Source organism: Gossypium hirsutum, chromosome A06 (genome assembly GCF_007990345.1).
Source record: "Gossypium hirsutum isolate 1008001.06 chromosome A06, Gossypium_hirsutum_v2.1, whole genome shotgun sequence".
Taxonomy (NCBI): Eukaryota; Viridiplantae; Streptophyta; class Magnoliopsida; order Malvales; family Malvaceae; genus Gossypium; species Gossypium hirsutum.
The window spans coordinates 55854261-55879303 of NC_053429.1; the positions used below are offsets into that span (position 1 = coordinate 55854261).

A 25043-nucleotide genomic window follows, 5' to 3' on the forward strand; every position below is an offset into this window, starting at 1 on the left:
GCCATTGAAAAGTTATTGTGATAATTTTGCAACATTTTTTTTTCTAAGAATGGCAATTACTCAAACATGAAATTAAATATTTTTCCATTGAGAATGAACAGTTATAAAACACATTTTGAATTGATTTTATAATTGTAGATCCACTAACTAAAGGCTCACAACCAAAGATATTTAAAGAACATATATATAGAATGTGTCTTGGTTGTATTTATAGACAATACTTTATGACAATGTGATACTCTAAGCTCAATTATTGTGTTTAATGTATTTTTTGTTTAGCATAATTTACTCAAAATTATTTAAAATAGAAATGTCTTTATAAGGTATCGTTATAACAATAATGTTATACATATATTACTTAAGGACGTATTATATTGACTTATAATACTATAATAAAAGTAAGCTTCTGAATTAAACTATAAGCAACCATCATAACTCATATTACAATTCAGGCAATAATGATTAATATTATATTTTGTTTCGTGAATTTATGCTTTATTACATTAATGCAAAATTTTAACCTATTTTATAGATTCCATTAAAGTTAAAAATAAGTGTACCCATTTAAAGTAATTGTTAACCAATTTAAGGTAATTGGTTTTACTTCCTTTAACAGAAAATTATATCCTATAAATTTATTTGGTTAGTTAATGGACATGGTCGTCCTACATAAATTGATACTTAGGCTGCACACATAAAACTATATAAAAAAATACATCCTCTATCATTAGGGTTTATGTCAATTTATTATAATATTTTTTTCCTCAAATTCAATCAGCAATTTCGTATCAAATAACCTTATATATTTTGATGAAAATCATATTATCATAAATATATTAAAATTATTATTTATGTAACATTAAAATTCCAACTTTTACGTTGGAAAGCAGGCTAGTTAGTCAATCCCGATATGTACGGAACTTATTAATTACTAATCTGAGTACGACAAAAAATCTGCATCAATGGTTATGTTTTATTGCTCGAAGATAAGTTTAGGGAGAAAGAATATATCAGTGAAAAACCTTTAGAAGACAGTACTTCAAGAAAATAAAAGAAAAAAAGGCAAAATCTCAGCAGCACCTGGTCATTTTGCATGGCCTAATCATCAATAGCATATGGTAATTGCTTCCCTTGATTCAAAGTACTGAATTCCCTTGTGGATGCAGACCTACTAACTTGACTTATTCTGTACGTGTTATCATTGTTCTTCTGATAGTTTTTGGCTCGTGTTTGTGATTTGGGTAAAGGGGGACGGTTTCTGATGTTCTTACTACCATTAGAATAAACATTGGTGTTTGGAGATGTCTTTTGGCCAGAAGCAGCAAATGGAGAGAGCAATAGGGAAGGACTCTCCACCTGGGTCTGCTTTGAACCTGATGAGGTGCTGGTGGTACTACTCCCACCCTCTTGAACTTGCACATTTGGCTCAGGAGTCTTACTGTCCTGAAACAATCAAAAGTTGATGTACTATTGTTATGGGACAAGAACTACTACAAACATTAAAAGCAGGAACTTAACTCTGTTTAATTTGTTCATCTACTTGCTTAAACATAATAGAAAACTAGAATAGATTTGACAGATGTCTGATTACAACATCAGCAACGAGTCATTGGTGCATCTCTTTGTTCCAAATTCCTTACCTCCCTACGAATGTTGTCATCTTCGTTTTCTTCAGCCACCTCATCCTGTTTCCTCTGTTCACGAAGCGCTCGAGACCGTTGTCTTATTTTTGGATTTCTATGCCTATAAAAATGAGAAAAGTGATTAGGTACTGCATGGCAAGCTGTGCCTTCGTGGAACAACAAAATGTAACCACACTTGCATTAAGATTGAATTGAATACCACAAATTTTACTTATTGCTATGACCAAATGGAAAAGGCATTTTCCACGCGTCTTAGGAAGTGACAATACTATATAAATTATGACCAAAAACTTGAAATTTCATATTCATCATTGTATTTAACTGTAAGTACTTGGTAATACATGTCAAGGTTGAATGTAGAGTGTTTGTGCAAAGTTTCTTGTGTACCGTCAGACTTACTAATCGTAGGATCTGGATTTCATTGTGAGATTTCATTGTGACAAGCAAGAAATCTTGGGGCAGATTTGCATGCAGGCAGTATATTTCTAATACGCTAACATGATTATGCAGATAGAAATATCCTTATTTTGAAATTCTTAACTTATCTTTTCATGCAAAAACTGTATCTTAGACTTTTAATCTAGTTCTTTCGGAATCCTAGATATGCAAAATCTTCTTACTTGTCTACTACCAAGTCATGCACCTTGACAGTGCTCTTAAATTCAAGCCAATGATGATGTAGCATCAAATCATGAGCAAAATGATGCAAAAACATATTCACCCTTCTGATTGCAACTCCCCACATTAATTGCCAATTTTTCTCTAGGAAGGCAGAAACATCTGAACATGATTGGTACAAAAAGATTCCTAATCAATCTGTGAAGAAGAAACTTACTTTCTCTGTTCATTGGCTTCATCATCCTCGTTATAAACAACAGGAAGACCAGAAAGGTCGCACGCTAGTGGACTTGCGAGAAAAAACTGCAAATACAAAGTATTTCTTAGCTCAAGGTTAAGAATAAGGTTCGCATGTAATCTGATAATTGCAACAAGAGCTCAAGAACAGCGGCATAATCATACTAAAGAGTAGGACCTTATATGGTCATTACATATACGAGTATAGAATTCCCAACTGACAAAATGGAACTAATCATAAATTAATATGGCAGAATTAATTAGACAACATAATAAAAGGGTAAATGCCAGACAACTAGTTTAAGAGAAAGAAACAGTCAAAGGGGAAGAAAAGGAAAAGTTTATTTGGCGAATGCAAAGTCAATTCATATGTGTTTCTTAAGGCTAAAACAGAGAGTGAGTGCATGAGTCATTGGCTCCTTTAACACATCAAACTTTTGTTGAACTTAATCATCAACACTGATTAACCATTGATAAATCATTAGGTCTATAAATTTTTTGAATTGGCAATTCTACCATATAAAAGAAGCAGAAAAAGTAATATCATTATTTTCCAACATTGAAAGAAGGAACTTCTGCATACTGAAGACTGATTTCGACAAGTGTTGTTAGTCACAATGCACTGATGGAATGAAACTAACAAAGTTAGATACAATACGAAAATAAAGATAAGTAAAGATTCAAAGGCCATCCTTTTCATCGGAAGAGAAAGAAAAAGAAAAATAGAATAGTACTAAATAAGTTTCCAATTCATACTTCATTTTGAAGCGCTGAAGATGCAGAACCACGATATGCAGGATCTAAAGCAAGAAGGGTGCTTAAAAGACCCAAGGAAGACTGAGGAAAGTTCCTGAAAGCATCCGCTAAACTAGGTTTGTATGATTGTGGAGGTCGGAAAGTTGTTGACAGCCTCAACTTTTTCCAATATGCCTCTGATGGAGTACCGCACAACTTGAAAATCTTGTGAAGTTGCTCAACCTGGATGCGCCAAAACAAATTGTAATATGAGAAACTAGTAACACCAAGAATTATACAGATTAGTGAAGAATATTAGAACGCCTTACCTCTGTTCTACCTGGCATGATTGGCCTCCCTGCAAACATCTCACCCAAAAGGCATCCAGCACTCCAAAGATCAATTCCAACTCCATAATCTGTTGAACCTAACAACAGCTCAGGGGCTCTATACCATAGTGTCACAACTCGGCTTGTGAGAGGACATTTCCGGTTTGGAGAAAAATAATTTGCAAGCCCAAAGTCAGCAATCTTTAGCATCCCGCTTTTGTCAATCAGCAAATTTGATCCTTTAATATCCCGATGTAAAATGCCCCTCTCGTGGCAGTGTTGCAAACCCGAAAGCAGCTGATGCATGTAACATTTTATCTGCACCAAGGATTCAAGACAGAAACTGATTGAACTAGTGTCTCCAATTCCTGAAGTCCCAGAATGAGTAAAGAGGCAAAGAAATCCAACCTGTGGCTCAGTAAGCCTTTCCTCAGGACGAGACATGATTCTTGCCAGATCTGAATGCATGAAGTCAAAAACCAGATAAAGACTGTATTGCATTCTTGATGTTGCCAATCCCTCAAGCTTCACTACATTGGGATGATCCAACTTCTGTAATATCATTATCTCTCGTGCCATAAATTTCACACTCTCAGGTTCTGATGTGTCAAAACGGACCTTCTTCAAGGCAACTATCTTTCCAGTTACCTTATCTCGAGCTTTATACACATTGCTGTAGGTACCCTGGCCTATCTATAACCAAACAACATAAAGAAATTTTACATCATTTGCATTTCTTACCATACAAGTTTATAATGTTTTAAGTTGCATCAGTTACTCACGGAATCAAAGACGATAATGATGATCATAATAATAATAATAATGAGAGCAACTCAGATGATCCTAATACAACCAACTTGGCCTTGTCAAGTTGAGATTGTTCAACATTCTCACCAAGGTTGGAGCAGAGAAGGATAGCATCAAAGATAGTATTGATTGCTTTTTCTTTCCATCACTTTCTTTGCAACCAAATGATGTCAGCCAAGGAATTTCATATTAAACAAAAGAACATACGTTTTCAGATTGTAAACAAGTTACTGAAAATCCAAATTCTACTTGTTACAGTTATTTGATAGTCAGCCAGCCATTGTTACCAGAGAAATTAGATGTAACATCGAAGTTCAGACTCAGAGATTTACCTTATCAAGCTTATCATACGACTCGGCACTTTTTGGAACCAAACCAGCCAAAACCTCTTTAGGGATATTGTCAATTAGCCATTTAGGCCATCCGTCAACCATTTCATCTCCAGCAACCAAAACATTTCTCCTTTCAACAGTTTCATTGCTACTCTCTTTTTCTTTACCGGTCACAACACCATCAGCACTACCAAATCCATTAAGCTGTTTTGGCGGTTCAGGTTTATGAACCCGATCTGGATCAGTATACCTCTGACCAGTCGACCTTCTATGAGCCGCAAATGCTCCTTTTCCTTTATACCCATTTTCCATTTTTAGCTTCTCTAAGCCCCTAGGTGGTGATTTCATTGGGTTCTTGCCTTGAACACAACCCATTTCTTTGTTTCAGCAACCAAAAAGGCTTCTCCTTCTTGATGGTTTAATAATGAGAAACAAAGTAGAGAAAAGGCCAAGAAGAAGAGAATAAAAAGGGAAAAGATGACACTTGGAAGAGTTTAAAGAAGGAAAAGAAGGAAATAGAAGAAGAAGAAGGTGACAAAAATGGCCGTCCTAAGCCGGCATTGTTGGAAGTTTGCTGTATGGGTGAAACCAAAAGGATCTCTTCTTTTCTTTTTCTTTTTTTGTTTCATTCGAATATTTCCTTTTGGAAGTCCTTTTTGTCTCGCTTTCTCCGCTTATTGAGACAAAAAAAGTGAAACTTGAAACCCCCATTCATGGAATTGCCAAATGTGTTTATCATAACTGTTTAAGGCGGGAGACAAATAGTTGAAACTTGAAAGCTCAAGTGTTGCTACTGCAATGAGTAAACCAATGCATTTTGCCACCTGGAAGATGCAAGGTCACGTGACAAATTGAACTTAAAAGGATCTTGATCATGAATCTACAGCAAAACTGTCCAATAGGGTTTTGCCATGTCATGTCATGACTATGGGGACCACAGAAAGGGTGTCAACCATCTGATCTGGATGACTTGTCAACCGGCAGCTGCTATAGCTGTTGGGGGAAGGGAGGATACAGATCTCTCACCTGCACTGCTGCAGCTGCTATTACTACCCTGAGCCAAAAGAAATTTATGCTTTGTTGTGGCTCGTCTTTCTCTCCTCCTTTACTTGTTGAAGCTTGTATGCCTCACCTTAACCTTTGCTTGCGTACATTCAGGCCTTGGGCTTCTAGGACGACAACTTTTCTTTCTTCCAGGCACGTCTTTTTTTCCCTTATTTCCTTTTTAATGATTTTGGGTTCTAAGCATTTTCTTTGTTTTAGCCAAAAATTGAGCACTTGAATTTGTTTGCTTGGTTATTTAACTTTTAGGGTATCATTTTAAAGCTTTTTCCTTCGGCTGCGTCAAACAAGGGAAAGAATCATATGGGTCCAATCCAAGATTCTTAGGTTAGGTTCTTTATTGGCTTGGCTGAGATATTTGCAGCAGTGTAAAAGGGAGTTGATGATAATAATAGGTTTTGTTGGTTCTAATCAATGAATTAGGATGATTCTTTATCTCTTCTTTCTTAGTGGAATAGCAGCAACAACAACATCAGCCAGTACCAAAATATAGAAAATAGAAAATCATCAACATCCAACATCAAAACAACAGAACTTATCCAGTAAGACTCTAAGAACAACAGAGACTATTGCTCCTAGTATAGATAGCTAGGTGAGGGGAGATGCAAATCCTTAGTTGAACAGCCTCCTTAATAGTGCAACAACAGTAGAAGCACTGAAAATAAGTGTGAGCTGTCCTGAATTATTGTTACTTAAAAGTTAAAAACTAATCATGAAAATGCATGTGATATATTAGTAATGTTTAGGTTGAGTACATATCTGATTTCCCAAACGAATTTCCTTATTGAAAAGCAGTTTGATGGTTGGCTCTTTTTAAAACCAATTTTGGAAATGTCTGGCATTTACATTCCATGTGTTTCATACCACCCTTGACTCCATCAGAGCCAGATGCTAGAACTTGAGTATTATGAGCTTATATGCATTTCCTGGTGTCAGTTGAAGAAGCTGATATCTGCAGCAAATACCATTTCTATAACTCAAGCTGGTTATTCTGTCTTATCTTTTGACGATTATATGTCAGCTCAGGAAGCTTCTGTTACTATCCTAATCCTATAGTCCCTTGTCAAAACTAAGGTGTCTCATAGACATTCATACACTTCACTTTTTCCTAAAATAAGGTGTTTCAGTAGGATAGATTTTTAAGGCTCAAGAAGTATATTTGTTCTTTATGACAGAATTTAAGGTATCAATGTTTGAATTTGCATTTGTGAGTTAATCAATATGCAGGCAAAGAGAAGTCTGAGTGACAGTAACCTGACCCTGGGGCTAACCTTATTGGATAGACATTAACAAATAAAGGATTCAACCTTGATCTTTACCTTATAATCTTCTACATGCAACATGGATTATGGAATATTGAGCTATTCGAGAAAATTAATTTGGTGAACTTTTTATATTTGGTGAACTTTTTATATTGTTTTACCACTATGTTAGAATTTTGCTTGTTACTGCAGCAAGCTGAGTTACTTAAGATGTGTAATTATCAACCATGGGAAGATGATTCACCTTCTAGTGAAGAACATGAACCAAGGACCAGAAATGTCACAAATACTGTGGCAACTGGATGGCATCCATGTGAAACGAGAATAGCAATGTTAGAGGCACGGATAGCAAGGGTTGAGGTTCGACTTGACGGTCTTGAAGCAAGGATATTTTATCAGCAGAAGGCACTGCGGATCATATCTTTGCTGTTTTTGGTTACTCTTGCATATGCCTTATGGAAATGAATGTGAGGGATGATAAAACTGTTGAAGCTGTAATGTTTTACAGCTCTACTTAGATGTGGACTTAGCTCGCCATCTCATGTGACGCGATTTTTGCACTGCAGAAGTCAAACGGAAGCTAACAAGGAGGAAACAAGCTACTTAAATGTTGTCAACTTAGTTGCATAATTTTGATGTTCTTTGTCTGTCTACAGATGATTGTCACAACCATGTTTTGTTGGTCTTTATGAGATATCATCACTATAATTTTCCAATTTTTCTCTTTTTCCATTTTCTAGTATGAAATCCTTTTTGTCAAAACAATTATTTAAGCAATTGTTAGAATATATGTTCATCACATATATATATTGTAAGAATAATTACATATTATTATTTACTACCATAAAAGATTAGCCCAAATTAAAACTAATCTAATTTGGTTGTATTAGGATTTAGCTATTAAATAAAATATGTGTCAATATCCTAGTAACTAATTTCTAATTGATGATATGTTTATTAGATTAGAAATTAGAGTTAGTGCAAAAGCTATATATATTAAGGTTTCAATCTCCAAATTACACATATACGTAATTTTTCTAATATATCATCTTTAGAAAACAGAAAACTGTATTTTTTGAATTACTTGTGTGCTAATTTGGAATATCAAAACGACAAGATCGAAGATTCCAAGAAATCAATAAATTCAAGTACGTTTTCGCATTTAGCTTTGTTCTTGATGGTTTGATATGATAGATCCTGGTTAATAAAGTTTTATATCAGATTTTGTTTTCGGTTCTAACAAGCGACATCCGAGCCTCATCATGTCGAATGATTGAAAAAAATTGATTTTTCTATTTTTTTTGAATTAATTTGTTCTTTAAATTTTATGAATTTAGTGTTTTGATTATACACCTGATAAATCTTTTAAATTTAAAACTTTTAGGGTTTTAAAGCAATATAAATTGAATGATTTCTGCCGTGTTTGTTGTTATTATAGATGAATGCTTTTTAAGTGAAAGATGATGGTGGTGGATTTAGGTTTAAGTTAGTGCATCAGTTTGTTTCATATGGATGTATTTATGTGATATAAATCTTATAATTTTATTATGTGTTAAAAAAAAAGTTGGAAGAATGCACTTACCAAGTCAATCACCATTGATTTATATGCGATTAAGGAATATTTTTTTTAGTTTGATCTCTTTAAATTTTAAAATTTTCCATCACTTACTTTGTAAATTCTCGAATAGTTGAAATCGATTTATGCGGTTGATTTTTTTTTTCACACAAAATGCTATGCAAATTTGGTAGCATTTAAATTGATATCTAATATGTGAGATTTTCGCACAATTGCTTTAGTTCATAAGAATTACTTTGGGCTTTAGTGCATTGTTGGAGGGTTTCAATATAGGTGAAGGTAGTTATATTGTTTTTTTTTTAATATATATGGTTGTACTATTTAAGGATGAATTTAGGTTATTTTTATGAGTATTTGATTTCTACCTATTATGATTTCGAAATTTAGGTAAATTATAATATTTTTACCAAATTAGTTTAATGGATATTCGTTGAAGTTGTTAATTTTGTGCTATGAACAGTTTTTGGATGTTTTGATACAAATATATATGAATTTGGTTTTAAGTTTGGCTCAATTTAATGGCTGCTTGTAATTCGTCAAAGATTAAGGTATTCAATTTCTCATTCAGCAATGAGACAACTTTATTTTGGGTTATTGTTATGAACATTTTAATTTTGAATATGAAAATGTTTATATATATTTTAAAATAACTTAATTGAAATAATAAGTTGTCAAAGCAATTTCTGTTATTTGAAATTATTTTTTTTAAAATATAAAATATTGTGTGCATGTAACTTAAGCTATGTTAATATTTATCGGCCCAAAGGAAGGTTAATATTTTACTAAATTACATGTGCAACTGTGCTAATAAACAAATGACAAGTATTCAGTTTTACATGTGAGTAATAAATCGACCCAATGGAAGATTTATTGTTCAACATGTTTTTATCGTCAGTTTTTTATTACTACAATAAGATATCACTTACAAGTTAATATTTTTGTCCAAAGATGAAATATTCATGGAGTGTCCGATATTTTGAGATGAGATTTACCTTTATTCAAATTATTTTTATTTAAATTTGAAATATTTTGGAACAAATAAATTAATATTTTAGCTTTGAGATTTAATTAAGGATGTCTAATATTTTAAATAGACTAGTTGAAACAAAATACCACCAAAGTGATTTATTTTACGTACATTTGTTTATTTAAAATATTAAGATGATTATATATTTTTGTGATTCATACTATTATTAATTGACCCAAAGGTAAGTTAATATTTGACAGAATTTCAACATCTATGGTGATAAATGTGTGACAATTATAAGGTACTTTATGTGAGCAATAAGTTAGTCTAAAGATTAATTCATTGTTTGGCATAATAATTTATTATCAATGTTTGATTGCTACAATAAGAGCATTGTTTATTGTTAATATTACTGTACAAAAACTTGATATTAATGTTGTGTTTGGTATCTTGAGATGAGATTAGCCATTATTTTGAATTTATTGTTTACTTATGAATGTTGATGTGAACTTGTTTTTATCTATTTTGTTCTATATTCGACTAGTTCATCTTCTGCTGCCATAATATCCGCTAATATAAATTCTATACTTATGCTTAATGGGACTAATTTCAATGAATAGAAAATGCACGTACTTATGGTGCTTGGCTTTATGAACATAGACCTTGCACTAAAGGAAGAACAACCCACACCTCTCACTGCAGCAAACACCCTTGATGCTAAAAGGAATTTTGAGAGGTGGGATTGTTCAAACTACATGAGTCTAATGATCATGAACATAGCAGTCAAAAACCTTTAGGGACATAGAATTTAAAGAAATTACTCTGGCCAAGGGTTTCCTGGACGAAATTGAGAAATTTTTTGCCAAAAACTATAAGGTTGAGATGACATCACTTCTGAATTCTTTGATGTCTGTAAAGTATAAGGGTCAAGGAAACATGAGAGAGTACATTATGGAGATGTTTCATGTTGCTTCAAGACTTAAGGCACTTAAGATCAAGCTTTCTGAGGAATTGATTATTCTTATGGTTTTGGTATCACTTTCTGTAAAGTTTAACCAATTTAAAATTAGTTACAACAATAAAAAGAAGAAATAAACTCTAAATGAGCTCATTTCTCATTGTGTACAAGAGAAAAAAAGGTTGAAACATGATAAATCTGAAAGTGCACATTTGGCCAATGCCTCTAAAGACAACAACTTACATTCTGAATAGAGTACCTAGTAAAACAGCTGCAAAAACACCTTATGAGCTTTGGACAGGTCGAAAGTCTAGTTTAAAGCATTTTCAAATTTGGGATGTCCCGTTAAGGCAAGACTTTATAGGCCACATCGAAAGAAATTGACTCCAAAATAGTAAGCAGCTACTTTACTAGTTATTCTGAGCTATTTAGGGGATACAAGTTTTATGATCCCACAATTAGGAATAGTTTTGAGACGGGAACTCTAATCTTTTTTTAGGATGTTGAGTTTGGAGGGAGAAATAAGGTTAGAGACATTGCTTTTTAGGAGGAATTGGATTTTAACTTAGTTTTTGCTATCACTTTTGACAATGCTTAAGTTCTCATACCTACCATTGATCAAGAAGTAAATCCAGAACCTCAACAAGACAATGTTGAACAACTCCTTATTCAAGATGAAGTAATTATTCTAAAAGAACAAACTCAACAACCTCAAGAACAAGTGTCATTAAAGATGTCCACAAAAGAGAGGAGAAATGTTATTTTAGATGATTATGTTGTATCCAAGAATATGAGAATGACAATAGAATGATGGAAGATGGTCCAATCAACTTTCGTTAGACCATGAAAAATTCTAATTACCAAAAGTGGATTGATGTAATACCCCAAAAATTTCTGTAGTAAGATATTATCATTGATATAGAAAAATAAGGAAATAAGTTACAAAAAAGGAAGTTTTGAGTTATGACAACATTGGGAAGTAAATTATGATATCTTGATTCAAGAAAGGACTAAATTGTAAAAGTGTGAAAAGTTTTGTTGTCTAAGAGTAAATACTCAAAACTTGAGGGGTTAACGTGTAAATATGAAAAAGTTGAAAGGCCAATAGTGTAAATATTTTAAGGGTGGAATAATCTAGAAACTAAGTAAAATGGATGAATTAGGACCAAATTGAATAGGTGAAGAGTTATGAGGGGCTAAATTATAATTTTACCAAATTAAATAATGACTCAATGATGGAATTTTAAAAGATAATAAAGGGAAAAATGGTCAATTGGAAGAGAGAGAAATCTAAAAAGTAATGATGATGTTGATGATATTTTATAATTATTTAATTAAGACAATATTATTTTAATATTTTAATGAGATATTTTACTATTTATTATTATTTTATTATTAATTTATTTAATATATAAGGAAGGAAAGATGAAGAATTTCTATCATCTTTCCATCCATGTAATTCACGTTAGAAGAAAAGAGAAGAAAGAAAGTTTTCTTTTCTTTACAATTTGGTCCTTCCATAAAAAATCCACCATTTTCACTTAGAAATCAAAAGAATTTCCTTAGCTATCAAGAGAGAAAGATGACAAGGAGACTATGAGGAGCTAGAATATCAAGTTAGATTCGAGAAATAGAAACTGGAGGAGAGAGAAAATCAAGTTAAAGATTAAAATCAATGAGACAAGGTAAGAATATCAAGATTTCAATATATTTTTAAGTTTGATACTATTGAAAAAGCATGGAAATGATGTTAATGTAGAGTTTTCTTATATAAAGTTGTTGAATATGACTCATATTTTCAGTCAAATTTGAAAAATAATCTTTCAGTTAAACTCTGTTTACTTGTTTTAATCAAATACTAATTAGTTTAGATTATTTTATTATTATTTGACCTATGAATTTAGCCTATAAATAGACTATTTTACAACCTTAGAAATATGACACCCATTAGAGATTAGAACTCATAACACATTTAGAGAATTTTGTGTTTACGTTTTGAGGGTTCATTATTTTTGGGTTTTCAGGGTTTAGTCTTTGTCTCCATCTTTTGTACTCTTCGTTCTTTTGCCATTATAGTAAAATTATCTTTACTCGTGGTTTTTTATCCTCTTTGGAGGGGTTTTTCCACGTTAAATTTGTGTGTTCAATTTCTTAATTTATTCTGCTATTTTTCTTATTCGTTACTTAATCGGATCCATCCTAACAAGTGTATCAGAGCTAGTTCAATTTTCATAGATCAACTCATTCAGAGATGGCAAAAACAAGGTTTGAAATTGGGAAGTTCAATGGTAAGACAAATTTCAATCTGTGGCAAGTTCGGATGATGCCAATTCTAGTTTAATCCGGTTTGAAAAAGGTTGTTACCGGAAAAAAGCCTGAGAATCTAAATAAAACAGAATGGGAAGAGCTTGATGAAAAGGCTTTGTCTGCAATCTAGTTGTGCCTCGCGAATACTGTATTCCAGGAGGTATTGATGGAGAAGACCTCATCTTCCTTGTGGAAAAGGTTAAAAACTCTTTATGTGGCTAAGTCCCTGGCTAACCGTTTAGTGTTGAAACAACGTCTATTTACATTTCACATTAACGAAAGTGAGTTTCTTAGAGATCACATCAGTCAATTCATTACTCTTTTAAATGATTTAAAGAACATTGAGGTTCATATTGATGATGAAGATCAAGCTATGCTATTGTTGTGCTCTTTACCTTCTTCATACAAGTCTTTCAGGGAGATTCTGACTTATGGCAGAGACAAACTCTCGTTCGAAGATGTGAAGGGTCATTTGTTGAGTAGAGACAAACTCGAAAATGAGTTTTATTTGGATAGCAAGACAGATAGGCAAGCTTCCATTTTGGTAGCATCAAAGAAACGAGACAAAATGTGTCACTATTGTAAAAAGTTAGGTCACGTCAAAGTAAATTGTTATAAACTGTGAAATAAAAGAGCTGCTGAGAGTAACGAGGAAGATGTAGCTGGTGCTAATTTGGCCAATGAAAATGGTGATGATTTCTTGTTAGTGTCAACGAGCGATAACTCCAAGCTCACGTCCGAGTGGATCCTAGATTCAGGATGCTCTTTTCACATGTGTTCCAATAGAGAATGGTTCTCCACATACAGTTCGGTTGAAGGTGGAGTTGTGCGCATGGGAAACGATTCATCTAGTAAGGTAATTGGTATTGATACTGTTAAAATTAAGATGCACGATGGGACGATTAGGACACTATCAGATGTCAGGTATGTACCTGATTTACAAAAGAATCTCATCTCCTTGAGTATTTTAGACTTGAAAGGATGTAGAATTAACATCGAGTCGAGCGACATTAAAGTATCTCGTGGAGCTCTTGTTTTGTTAAAAGGTAAAAGAATTGACAGTCTTTATATTCTGGAAGGTTCTATAGTGACCGGTGAAATAGGACATCCCTTGTCTGTTACAGAGTTGAAGTCAACTCGTTTGGAGCGGAGGCAACTTGGTCATAGGAAGAAGAAAGGTATGACCGTTTCGTTGAAGAGAGGTTCTCTTTTGCATGCAAGTTTTGAAAAGTTAGGGCATTGTGTTCGTGAAAGTCAGACCCAGGTTAGTTTTGATTTGACAGTGTACAAGTCGAAGGCTAGAAGTCTTCCAGTTTCTAAGCACAAATTCGACTCAGTTAATTCCCTACATAGTTCAAGATAGGCTCGTGGCGGGCTTTGGCAAGGATGGCGTTGTGAAAATATGAGTCAAGGTGGAAATTTGTTGAATATGACTCTTATTTTCAGTCAAATTTGAAAAATAATCTTTCAGTTAAACTTTATTTACTTGTTTCAATCAAACACTGATTAGTTTAGATTATTTTATTATTATTTGACATATGAATTTAGCCTATAAATAGGCTCTTTTACAACCTTAGAAATATGACACCCATTAGAGATTAAAACTCATAACACATTTAGAGAATTTTGTGTTTACGTTTTGAGGGTTCTTTGTTTTCGGGTTTTCAGAGTTTAGTCGTTATCTCCATCTTTTGTACTCTTCGTTCTTTTGCCATTATAGTAAAATTATCTTTGCTCGTGGTTTTTTATCCTCTTTGGAGGGGTTTTTCCACGTTAAATTTGTGTGTTCGATTTCTCAATTTATTCCGCTATTTTTCTTATTCGTTACTTAATCGGGTCGATCCTAACAAGTGGTATCAGAACTAGTTCAATTTTCATAGATCAACTTATTCAGAGATGGCAACAACAAGGTTTGAAATTGAGAAGTTCGATGGTGAGACAAATTTCAATCTGTGGCAAGTTCGGATAATGGCAATTCTAGTTTAATCCAGTTTGAAAAAGGTTATTACCAGGGAAAAGCCTAAGAATCTAAATAAAACAGAATGGGAAGAGCTTGATGAAAAGGCTTTGTCTACAATCCAGTTGTGCCTCGCGAATACGGTATTGCAGGAGGGATTGATGGAGAAGACCTCATCTGCCTTGTGGAAAAAGTTAGGTCACGTCAAAGTAAATTGTTATAAACTGTGAAATAAAGGAGCTGCTAAGAGTAACGAGGAAGATGTAGCTGGTGCTAATTTGGCCGATGAAAATGGTGATGATTTCTTGTTAGTATCAACGAGCGATAACTCCAAGCTCACGTTCGAGTGGATCCTAGATTCAGGATGCTCTTTCCACATGTATTCCAATAGAGAATGGTTCTCCACATACAGTTCAGTTGAAGGTGGAGTTGTGCGCATGGGAAACGATTCATCTAGTAAGGTAATTAGTATTGGTACTGTTAAAATTAAGATGCACGATGGGACGATTAGAAAACTCTTAGATGTTAGGTATGTACCTGATTTACAAAAGAATCTCATCTCCTTCAGTATTTTAGACTTGAAAGGATGCAGAATCAACATCGAGTCGAGCGGCATTAAAGTATCTCGTGGAGCTCTCGTTTTGTTAAAAGGTAAAAGAACCGACAGTCTTTAGATTCTGGAAGGTTCTACAGTGACCGGTGAAATCGAACGTCCCTTATCCGTTACGGAGTTGAAGTCAACTCGTTTAGAGCGAAGGCAACTTGGTCATAGGAGGGAAAAAGGTATAACCGTTTCGTTGAAGAGAGGTTCACTTTTGGATGTAGGTTTTGAAAAGTTAGGCCACTGTGTTCGTGAAAATCTGTAACAGCCAAATTTTTCAGTGGTGTCGGAAACAGTGATTCGAGATCACTAAATCTGACTAGTAAGTTTAGAAATTTTAACAAATAATAATTATAGGCCAAGCGCGAACTTAAAAGAATTATTTTTAATTAGTGAATTTTGCGATTTTAAAAGAATTAATCAGGTAAATTGGGTTGAAAACAAGGTATCGAGACCTCGGATTCATAAATCGAGCCATAAATATTTTTATAAATATTTATGGAGTGTTATTAAGTTAGTATTAAAGTTTTGTTAGAAAATTTTAACGTTTGGTTAGTCAATTAATTAAAAAGGACTAAATTGAAAATAGTGCGAAATTTATTAAATTGTGATTAAATAGTTTAAGTGATTAAAAAGGATGGATTTAAAAGGCAATTGGACCCAAATTGTATGGGCTGGACGGTTGGGGAAGAAAATCAGCAAAAAAGACAAGGAGAAACAAGGGCAAAATGGGAAATTTTGCAAATTAAACATATAAAATAAGACAAATTTGAAAAATCTAGAGATATCATCATTTTTCTTCAGCAAAAATGCCATGGGAAGTCTGAAAGCTGCTGGTTTTTCATACTTTGACATCTGTGAGTTCAATTCTTGCCCTTTTCTTTGAGATTTTTATGTTTTTGTGACTTTTACAATTAGGTCAAAGTGTTTAATTCATTAGTTTTTGATTTTATGAACAAAATTAAAAGCTATAAATGATAACTGTTGGCTGTTTATGATGAAATAAAATGAATTTGAAGCTTTGATTTTGTTGTTTGATGATTTTATCAAGTAATTTCAATAGAAATTGATTTTAGGACCTAATTGTGAAAAAGTTGTGAATTAAGGTTTAGTGTTAAAATTCTGATTTTCAAAGGTTGTGTAATAGATTAGAATGATGGAATAAAATGTTAATAGATAAAAATTAGCTTAATAGATAGGCTAATTGAGCAAGGACTGAATTGTATGACCTGTGAAATTTAGAGAAAAAATGGTAATAAACATCTTGAACTAAAACAGTTTTGGACAGTTGCAGTAGGTTGACTTTGAAAAATCACCATAAATTGTAAAAATCGAACTAGAGAATGAATAATATATGAAATTAAAGCTTATTGAGTCTAGTTTCTCATAGAAGAAACGGTGTAAGCAATTGAATTGTAAATTATGAGATATAATGAATTTTGTGAGACAAGGTTAGAATGAATTCGGGTTCCCCTGTTTTGACTTTGGAAAATCACCAAAAATTGGATAAAATTAATTATAGGCTCAAATTTATATGCTTAGAATCCTTAATGAGTCTATTTACAATAGAAATCAACGAGAACATTATCCGAGTTCTGTACTGTGATATAATTAATTTTTAGTGAAGAGAGGTCAGAACTGTCAGATAGTGAAACAGGGAAAATTTACGGATCTTAATTTGAAGCTCTGTAGCTCGAATTTTAAATAATTGAGTGATTATGACTCGTGTGAACAGCTTGATGTGAGCATTAATAAGTAAATTGTGAAATTGTACTTACAAGAATGTTATATACATTAAGGATGTGGAATGGAGAGGAGGAGGAGGAAAACAAATGATATATGTTTATAGGAAAACAGTATTAGAATGATACATATCATGACATGTATATATATGACTAGTTTCAATATGATGCTTGTTGGGTATGAAGTTGGATTGAAATGCCTAAGGTAAGTATTTTATTTCGTGCATCTGAAATGTGGTATTTTATAAAGATATAATCTAGCTTTAAATATGAATGCTTGATGATTAAGTTGAAAATATTTGGTAAGATGATAATCATGGTATAAAAGTATAAGTGGTACCATAATAGACAAGGTAAAATGAGTATGAGAGACACATGTATGATGACATACAAATGCTATGTTTTTAGTTTAATTGAGAATGTTTAATCATTAAATGAATACCATGTTATATGCTTTTGATTTTGTATAAGTGTGTAAGAGATTAAGGTTGACCAAGGCTTGGAAAATAGCTTGGATATTGACCACACAGGCAGAGACACGGCCGTGTGTCTCAGCCGTATATGGAACAAGACTTTAGGACACGGGCGTGCGATGTGGCCGTGTGCCCTTAAATTGATGATGGTGTCATAAACAAAAAGCTCCATGGACAAGGGAAACGGGCATGTCCCAAGCCACACGGGCGTGTGGAATCCACACGGCCTAATCACACAGGCGTGTAGGAACTGTTCACAAGTAAATTTTTTTTTAAAAAAAAAATTAAGCGAAAAATTTTATGAGAAATCAGTTGAGCTCCAACTTGATTTTAACCTTCATGTTGGGCTTCGAGGGCCCAAATAAAGGTCGTTATATATATATGATCTCAGAAAGTGAATAGTAATGTTTCGATTAATCTGTAAATATTCTGTATGTACTGGTAACACTCTGTAACCCTGTTTCGGCGACGGATACGGGTTAGGGGTGTTACAAAATCAGACCCAGGTTAGTTTTGATTTGACAGTGTACAAGTCGAAGGCTAGAAGTCTTCCAGTTTCTAAGCACAAATTCGACTCAGTTAATTCCCTACATAGTTCAAGATAGGCTCGTGGCGGGCTTTGGAAAAGATGGTGCTGTGGAAATATGAGTCAAGGTGGAGATTTGTTGAATATGATTCCTATTTTCAGTCAAATTTTAAAAATAATCTTTCAGTTAAACTTTGTTTACTTGTTTCAATCAAACACTGATTAGTTTAAATTATTTTTTTATTATTTGATGTATGAATTTAGCCTATAAATAGGCTCTTTTATAACCTTAGAAATATGACACCCATTAGAGATTAGAACTCATAACACATTTAGAGAATTTTGTGTTTACGTTTTGAGGGTTCTTTATTTTCAAGTTTTCGAGGTTTAGTCTTTATCTCCATCTTTTGTACTCTTCGTTCTTTTGCCATTATAGTAAAATTATCTTTGGCCATGGTTTTTTATCCTCTTTGGAGGAGTTTTTCCACGTTAAATTTGTGTGTTCAATTTCTTAATTTATTCTGCTTTTATTCTTGTTCGTTGCTTAATCGGGTCGATCCTAGCAAAAGTTTTATGTTCTTGATATGTTGTGAAGAGAAAATAAGAGAAAGTAATGAGAAATAGTGTAGAGAAAGAAAATAAGGGTGTTATAAACATAGTAAATAAACATCTTGCACTAAAACAGTTTTGGATAACAGCAGTGGGCTAACTTTAAAAAATCACCATAGATTTTGGAAATCGAATTAGAGGATGAAAAAAATATGGAATTAAATATTATTGAGTCTGATTTCTTATAGAAGAAACCGTGTAAGCAATGGAATTGTGAATTATGAGATATAATAAATTTTGTGAGACAAGGTCAGAATGATTTCGAGTTCCCCTGTTCTGACTTTGGAAAATCATTAAAAATTGGATAAAAATAATTAAGGGCTTAAATTTATATTTTTAAAATCCTTAAAGAGTTTTTTTTCAATAGAAATAAGTGGGAACATCATCCAAATCCCGTACAAGTATATAATTAATTCTTAGCGAAGAAGGGTCGGAACTGTCAGACAGCAGAACAGGGGTAATTTTAAAGAATAAACTGTACTTATTGGCTAAACCAAAAATTCTGAAAATTTTATGGTAAGAATATATGTGAATCTAGTTTCAAGTAAAATTAGCGGATCTTAATTTTTAGTTCTGTATATTAAAATAAAAATAATTTAGTGACTATGACACGGATAGACAACTTTGAATATACATATAAATAAATAGTGAAATTATAGATAATGTTACTTATAAGAATGTTATGTACATTAAGGATGTTGTGACAACCCTAAAGTGACCCTAGTCGGAAAGCGGTTTCGGGACCGCTAAACCGAGTCACCAATTTATTTGAATATGATATTTATTGTCCAAAATATGTGAATATGAATGTGTGAAAGTTTTAAGCTTCGATTTAGTCGATTGCATGTGAATTCAGCTAATAGGACTTATGTGTGACACTTTTGAAATGTGATAGGTTAATCTATAAGGATCTATTAGTGCATGTAATAAAAGGGTGGGCTTGCATGTCAATTTCCCTCTTAATTTAGTAGTGGCCGGCCATGACAAGGAGGGTGGACAAAATGTTATGGGCAAAACATGTCATAAACATGTTATGTTAGTGATTTATGTTAAGAAAAATAAAATAAGGAGTATGGGCAATAAAATAATAATGGGAAGGTAAATGATGATGAAAAAAAGAAAAGAGAAAGAAAAAAAAGCTCTCATGTTGTTCTTGGCCGAATAGAAGAAAGAGAAGAAGGGGGAAGAGCTTGAGAAAATCGGCTATGGTGGTTTGCTAGACTAAGGTATGTTTGATGTTGTCCATGAGATTCATGCATGTTTTTAGTTGTTAGTTTGAGTTCTATCTAGCCCATGGTTTAGATCTTTGCTATGTGATGGAGATGATATTCGGCCATGGGTGTTGTCTTCTTGGTTGATGTTTGATGTTGTGGTGACGAGGCATGAAGATGGGTTAAGTTTCGGCTAAGGAGGATTTGTGATTGATGCCATTTGCATGCTAAATGTGAAGCTTTGTAATGATACATGTGGTGGTGGATTTTCTTTTTAGCATTCTTGAGTTAGGCCTTAAGTTCTTTGTTTAACCCATGACCAAAATTTAAGGGTATGGTGTCTTGATGCATTCGGCCATGTTAGGAAGTAGAAGAGAAGCATGGTTGTTGATCATGTTATTTGGATGAAAATGGTAGTAAGGTGAAGTGCAAATGTTAGTATTTGATCTCTAGAGTATATATGTGTATTAGCCGAGTTTTGAACTTAAAACGAATTGGTATTTCGTCAATACAAGTAACCATAATTGTAGAATGTATTAAGTGTTGCAATCGGCCTCAACATAGACATGCATATTCGGCCATAGAAAGAAGATTGGTGTTGCATGTATTCGGTTAGAGGCAAGCATATTGATGCTTTTATTTTGGCTTAGACAATCGGCTAAAAGGGAGTGTGGGTTAATATGTTGAGTTGATTCATGATTTCATATGTATGTGACTTTAATGTCTAATGTATATATATGGGCTAAGTACTTTGAGTTCCTCTTTTCGATGCTCAAATGATTAAATCAATTAATTTGTTAAATTAAGCTCAAGAGCAAAGGGGAACTAAATCCAATAAAGGGAAGGAAAAAGTGGTCGAATAGCCATCGGAATCGTTCGACAACATCCGAGGTAAGTTTTCGAGTAACGAGACTTAGTTTACGATTTGATTAAGTCATGACGTATGAGCATAACAAATATACGGTGATATGATGATTCTACTTGAATTATATGTTGAGTTAATTAGTCTATACGTATGACGGGTAGCCGTATGTGCATAAAGATCGTGTCATAAAGCAAACTAAACCATGCTGTTTGTATGTGGCTAGTGAGCCGAAAATGGGATTGCTTAATACGTGACTTGTGTTTGAACTCTAATTATGAAAATGAAATATAGATGTGTCATGATTTATTGATATGTGCATGAATATTTGGATGATAACCGGGCTAAGTCCCGAAGGCATTTTGCGCTAGTGACTAGTTCCGGGCTAAGTCCCAAAGGCATTTGTGCGAGTTATTACATCCGGACTAAGTCCCGAAGGCATTTGTGCGAGTTACTATATCCGGGCTAAGTCCCGAAGGCATTGGTGCGAGTTACTATAACCGGCCTATGTCCCGAAGGCATTGAGCGAGTAGCTATATCCGGTTAAATCCCGAAGGTACTTGGCTTGGGAATGAGCGACCTTGCTGTAATAGTTTCAATTAATATGCTCGTAAAATCCCAGCAATGAGGTATGTCTCGTATATGCATTGATTTTGTTGATCCCTTACAATTAGTATTCGCTCAGTCGATAAATGAGCTACCGGCCTTTGGCTAAGTTGATCTTTTGTGTATGAATATAAGGGTTGGTAATGTGAAGTAAGTATGATATTGAGAATTTGTGCATATGAAATTATCTGTTTAGCCATATGAATGCTACACTTTAGTTGTGTCTAATTTTATGGCTCAAACTTACTAAGCATTAAATGCTTACTCCGTTCTTTGAATCTCTGTTTTATAGATTTTGGTTCGTCAGCTATCGGACTCGGGATTATTGAAGTCGAAGTCGCCCACACTATCAAAGCCCCCTTTGGTACACTTTTGGTTGAACTTTGAAATGGCATGTATAGGACTACCCGTTTTGTTGTTGGTCATGGACCCTTTGGTTTTGTATAAATTTGGATAGCCATGCGAAAATGGCTTATATACACTTTGAGCTTAGTATTATAATCGTCTTGTATGATGTTCGTTAAGAGGTATGGAAATGTTTGGGAATGATTAGCCATTGTAATGGTTAATCATGATCACATTTTGTGCTATATATGCTAAAGGGCTAGTTGAATCATGGAAACTATGTAATAGGTAAAGTCTACCTTAAAAATAGATGCTGATAGTAGCAGTGATGTGAATGTGAAAAATCACTAAAAATATTAGAAATGGAATTAAATAGTGAATAAATTATGTAATCGAACCTTGATGAATCTATTTTCATAGGAAAGTAACGAAACGATCATATGAACAGTATATTATGAGATATTTAAGTTTTCGCGAAACAGGGCCAGAACGGTCTCTGGATTCCCTGTTCCGAATTTGGAAATTCATTATAAATTAACCAAAGATAATTAGAAGTCATGCCATATATGTATAGATTCCTTTTCGAGACTAGCTTCTATAGAAATAAACGTCATCAGTATTGAAGCATTGTACAGGGAGATATCCAAGTCGTAATGCGCAAAGGTCAGTGTAGTCGAACCCTGAAACAGGGGAGACTTTAACTAATAAACTGTACTAATTGGTTTGACCAAAAATTCTAGAAAAAAATTTTTAGATGGGCATATGAGTCTAGTTTCAGGAAAAATTTACGGAACTGGTTTTTGAGTTTTGGAACTCGAGATATGATTTTTAAGGTGACAGTGACGCAGTTAGCCAGCTCGTCTAGAAATTTAAAATGGACTGTGCAAATAAGTGATATAAGTCTGCAAACCCCTCGTGTCCGACTCCGGAAACGGTCTCGGGTACAGGGTGTTACAATTAAATTGGTATCAGAGCTACGGTTTAGTCGATTCTAGGACTACCGTAATACGTTTGGGTCTAGCTATACATGCCATTATGTGATTATTTGATAGTGTGGTGATTTCTGACAATTGAAAATGTGTTTATTATAGTAATGGATCCCGATCCCGACCGAGCGGTAGCTGATGATCTTGAGAGTGTAGCGCCTGCTCCCGCACAAGGGACAGCTCCAGCGGACTCTCAACCTATTGCTAGTAATCTGAATGATGAAGCTAGATAAGCTTTCTATAGCGTGATGAATGATTGGTTCAACCAATACATTCGAACTAATACGGCTGTTCCACAACCTCCATTCCCGACTAATGCCACCCCGCACCTACAATACCTCCGGCAACTGACCAAATAAGGTCAAATAAACCCCCAGTTGACAGAATCCGAAAACACGGGGCTACTGAATTTAAAGCTACGGACAGCGATGATGCCGAGCAAGCTGAATTTTGGTTGGACAACACTATCCGAGTACTCGATGAGCTATCTTGCACACCCAATGAGTGTCTAAAGTGTACTATCTCCTTGCTACGTGATTCTGCCTACTATTGGTGGAATACGTTGACTTCTGTTGTGCCCAGAGAGCAAGTAACTTGGGAGTTTTTTCAAACCGATTTTCGAAAGAAGTATATCAGTCAGAGATTCATTGACCAAAAACGAAAGGAATTTCTTGAACTCAAACAAGGTTCCATGTCGGTTACCGACTATGAACGAAAATTTGTGAGGCTTAGCTGGTACGCGCGAGAATGCATTTCTTCAGAAGCTGTGATGTGTAAACGTTTCGAAGATGGACTGAATGATGATATAAAGCTGTATGTTGGCATTTTAGAAATCCGAGAATTTGTGGTACTTGTCGAGAGAGCTTGCAAAGCCGAGGAGCTCAGTAAGGAGAAAAGGAAAGCCGATGTGGGAGCAAAGGAGTTTCGTAAGAGATCTTCAGGAAAGCCCTTTCAACAGTCATCGAAGAAATTTAGAGATGACTTAGGGCGGTCTAGAGACACTTCGGGCTTTTCTAGACGAGATCGCGATCGACCCCCTGTGAGCACACGCGTCACTTCGATCGCCAGTGTTGGAAATGATCGTCAAGACAGAACGGAGTGCCAGTATTGTGGTAAATGGCATTCGGGGAGTTGTAGATTTCATGACCGCTCCTGTTACAAGTGCGGATCAGTTGACCACTTCATTAAAGATTGCCCGAGGTTGTCTGAACAGAATGTAAATCAGAGTGGGAAACTGGGTGCTACCACTGCTCGAGGTAGACCATCTAGAAATACGGGCAATGCTAGTAGTGGTCAGAGAGGATCTAGAGATGCTACAACCAGATCTGAGGCTCGTGCTCCTGCTAGGGCTTATGCTATACGCGCACGCGAGGATGCTTCCTCGCCAGATGTTATTACCGGTACTTTTACTCTCTTTGATACTAATGTGATTGCTTTGATTGACCCTGGTTCTACTCATTCTTATATATGTGAAACCTTAGCATCTAGTAAGACTTTACCTATTGAGTCTACTGAGTTCGTAATTCGGGTGTCAAATCCCTTGGGTCGTTACGTGCTTGTCGACAAAGTGTGTAAAAAATGTTCCCTAGTAATTCAAGGTTCCTGTTTTCCGGCGGACTTGATGCTTTTGCCGTTTGATGAATTTGATGTTATCCTCGGTTTTGATTGGTTGACCGTGCATGATGCGGTTGTGAATTGCAAAAGCAAGACTATTGATTTGAGGTGCACAAATAACGAGATAATCCGAGTTGAGTCTACGGACTTAAAGGGGTTGCCAGCTGTAATATCATCAATGTTGGCCCAGAAATATGTAAGAAAGGGGTGCGAAGCATACCTTGCGTATGTACTTGATGACAAAGAGTTAAAAAAGAAACCCGAATCTGTGCCGGTGGTTTGTGAATACCCTGATGTTTTTCCCGAGGAATTACCGGGTTTACCACCTGTTCGGGAAGTAGAGTTTGGTATTGAGCTTGTACCTGGGACTACGCCGATTTCGATAGCTCCGTATCGTATGGCACCAAACGAGTTAAAAGAGTTGAAGGCTCAGTTGCAAGAATTGACGGATAGAGGTTTCGCTCGACCAAGTTTCTCACCTTGGGGTGCACCGGTATTGTTTGTGAAAAAGAAGGACGGAACCATAAGGTTGTGCACCGACTATCGTCAGCTGAATAAGGTGACAATAAAGAATAAATATCCGATGCCACGTATTGATGATTTGTTTGATCAACTAAAGGGAGCCTCAGTGTTTTCAAAGATAGATTTGAGATCGGGTTATTACCAGTTGCGAATTCG

The 25043-nt window shown here is 34.5% G+C and overlaps 1 protein-coding gene and 1 long non-coding RNA gene across 2 annotated transcripts; one reads left to right on the forward strand and one right to left on the reverse strand.

The window, feature by feature from the left end:
* Nucleotides 1-961: 961 nt before the first annotated feature.
* On the reverse strand, nt 962-5906 carry LOC107963370 (probable serine/threonine-protein kinase At1g54610). The gene is made up of 7 exons (XM_016899915.2): nt 4702-5906; nt 3971-4255; nt 3563-3880; nt 3255-3476; nt 2479-2564; nt 1641-1743; nt 962-1443 (listed from the first exon to the last, which is right to left on the reverse strand). The coding sequence occupies exons 1-7, from the start codon at nt 5074-5076 to the stop codon at nt 1099-1101; spliced, it is 1734 nt and encodes a 577-aa protein (XP_016755404.1). The 5' UTR covers nt 5077-5906; the 3' UTR covers nt 962-1098.
* A 100-nt stretch (nt 5907-6006) lies between these two features.
* LOC107961696 (uncharacterized) lies at nt 6007-7826 on the forward strand. The gene is made up of 2 exons (XR_001701373.2): nt 6007-6090; nt 7218-7826. It is a non-coding gene; the product is annotated as an uncharacterized lncRNA (long non-coding RNA).
* Nucleotides 7827-25043: the final 17217 nt, after the last annotated feature.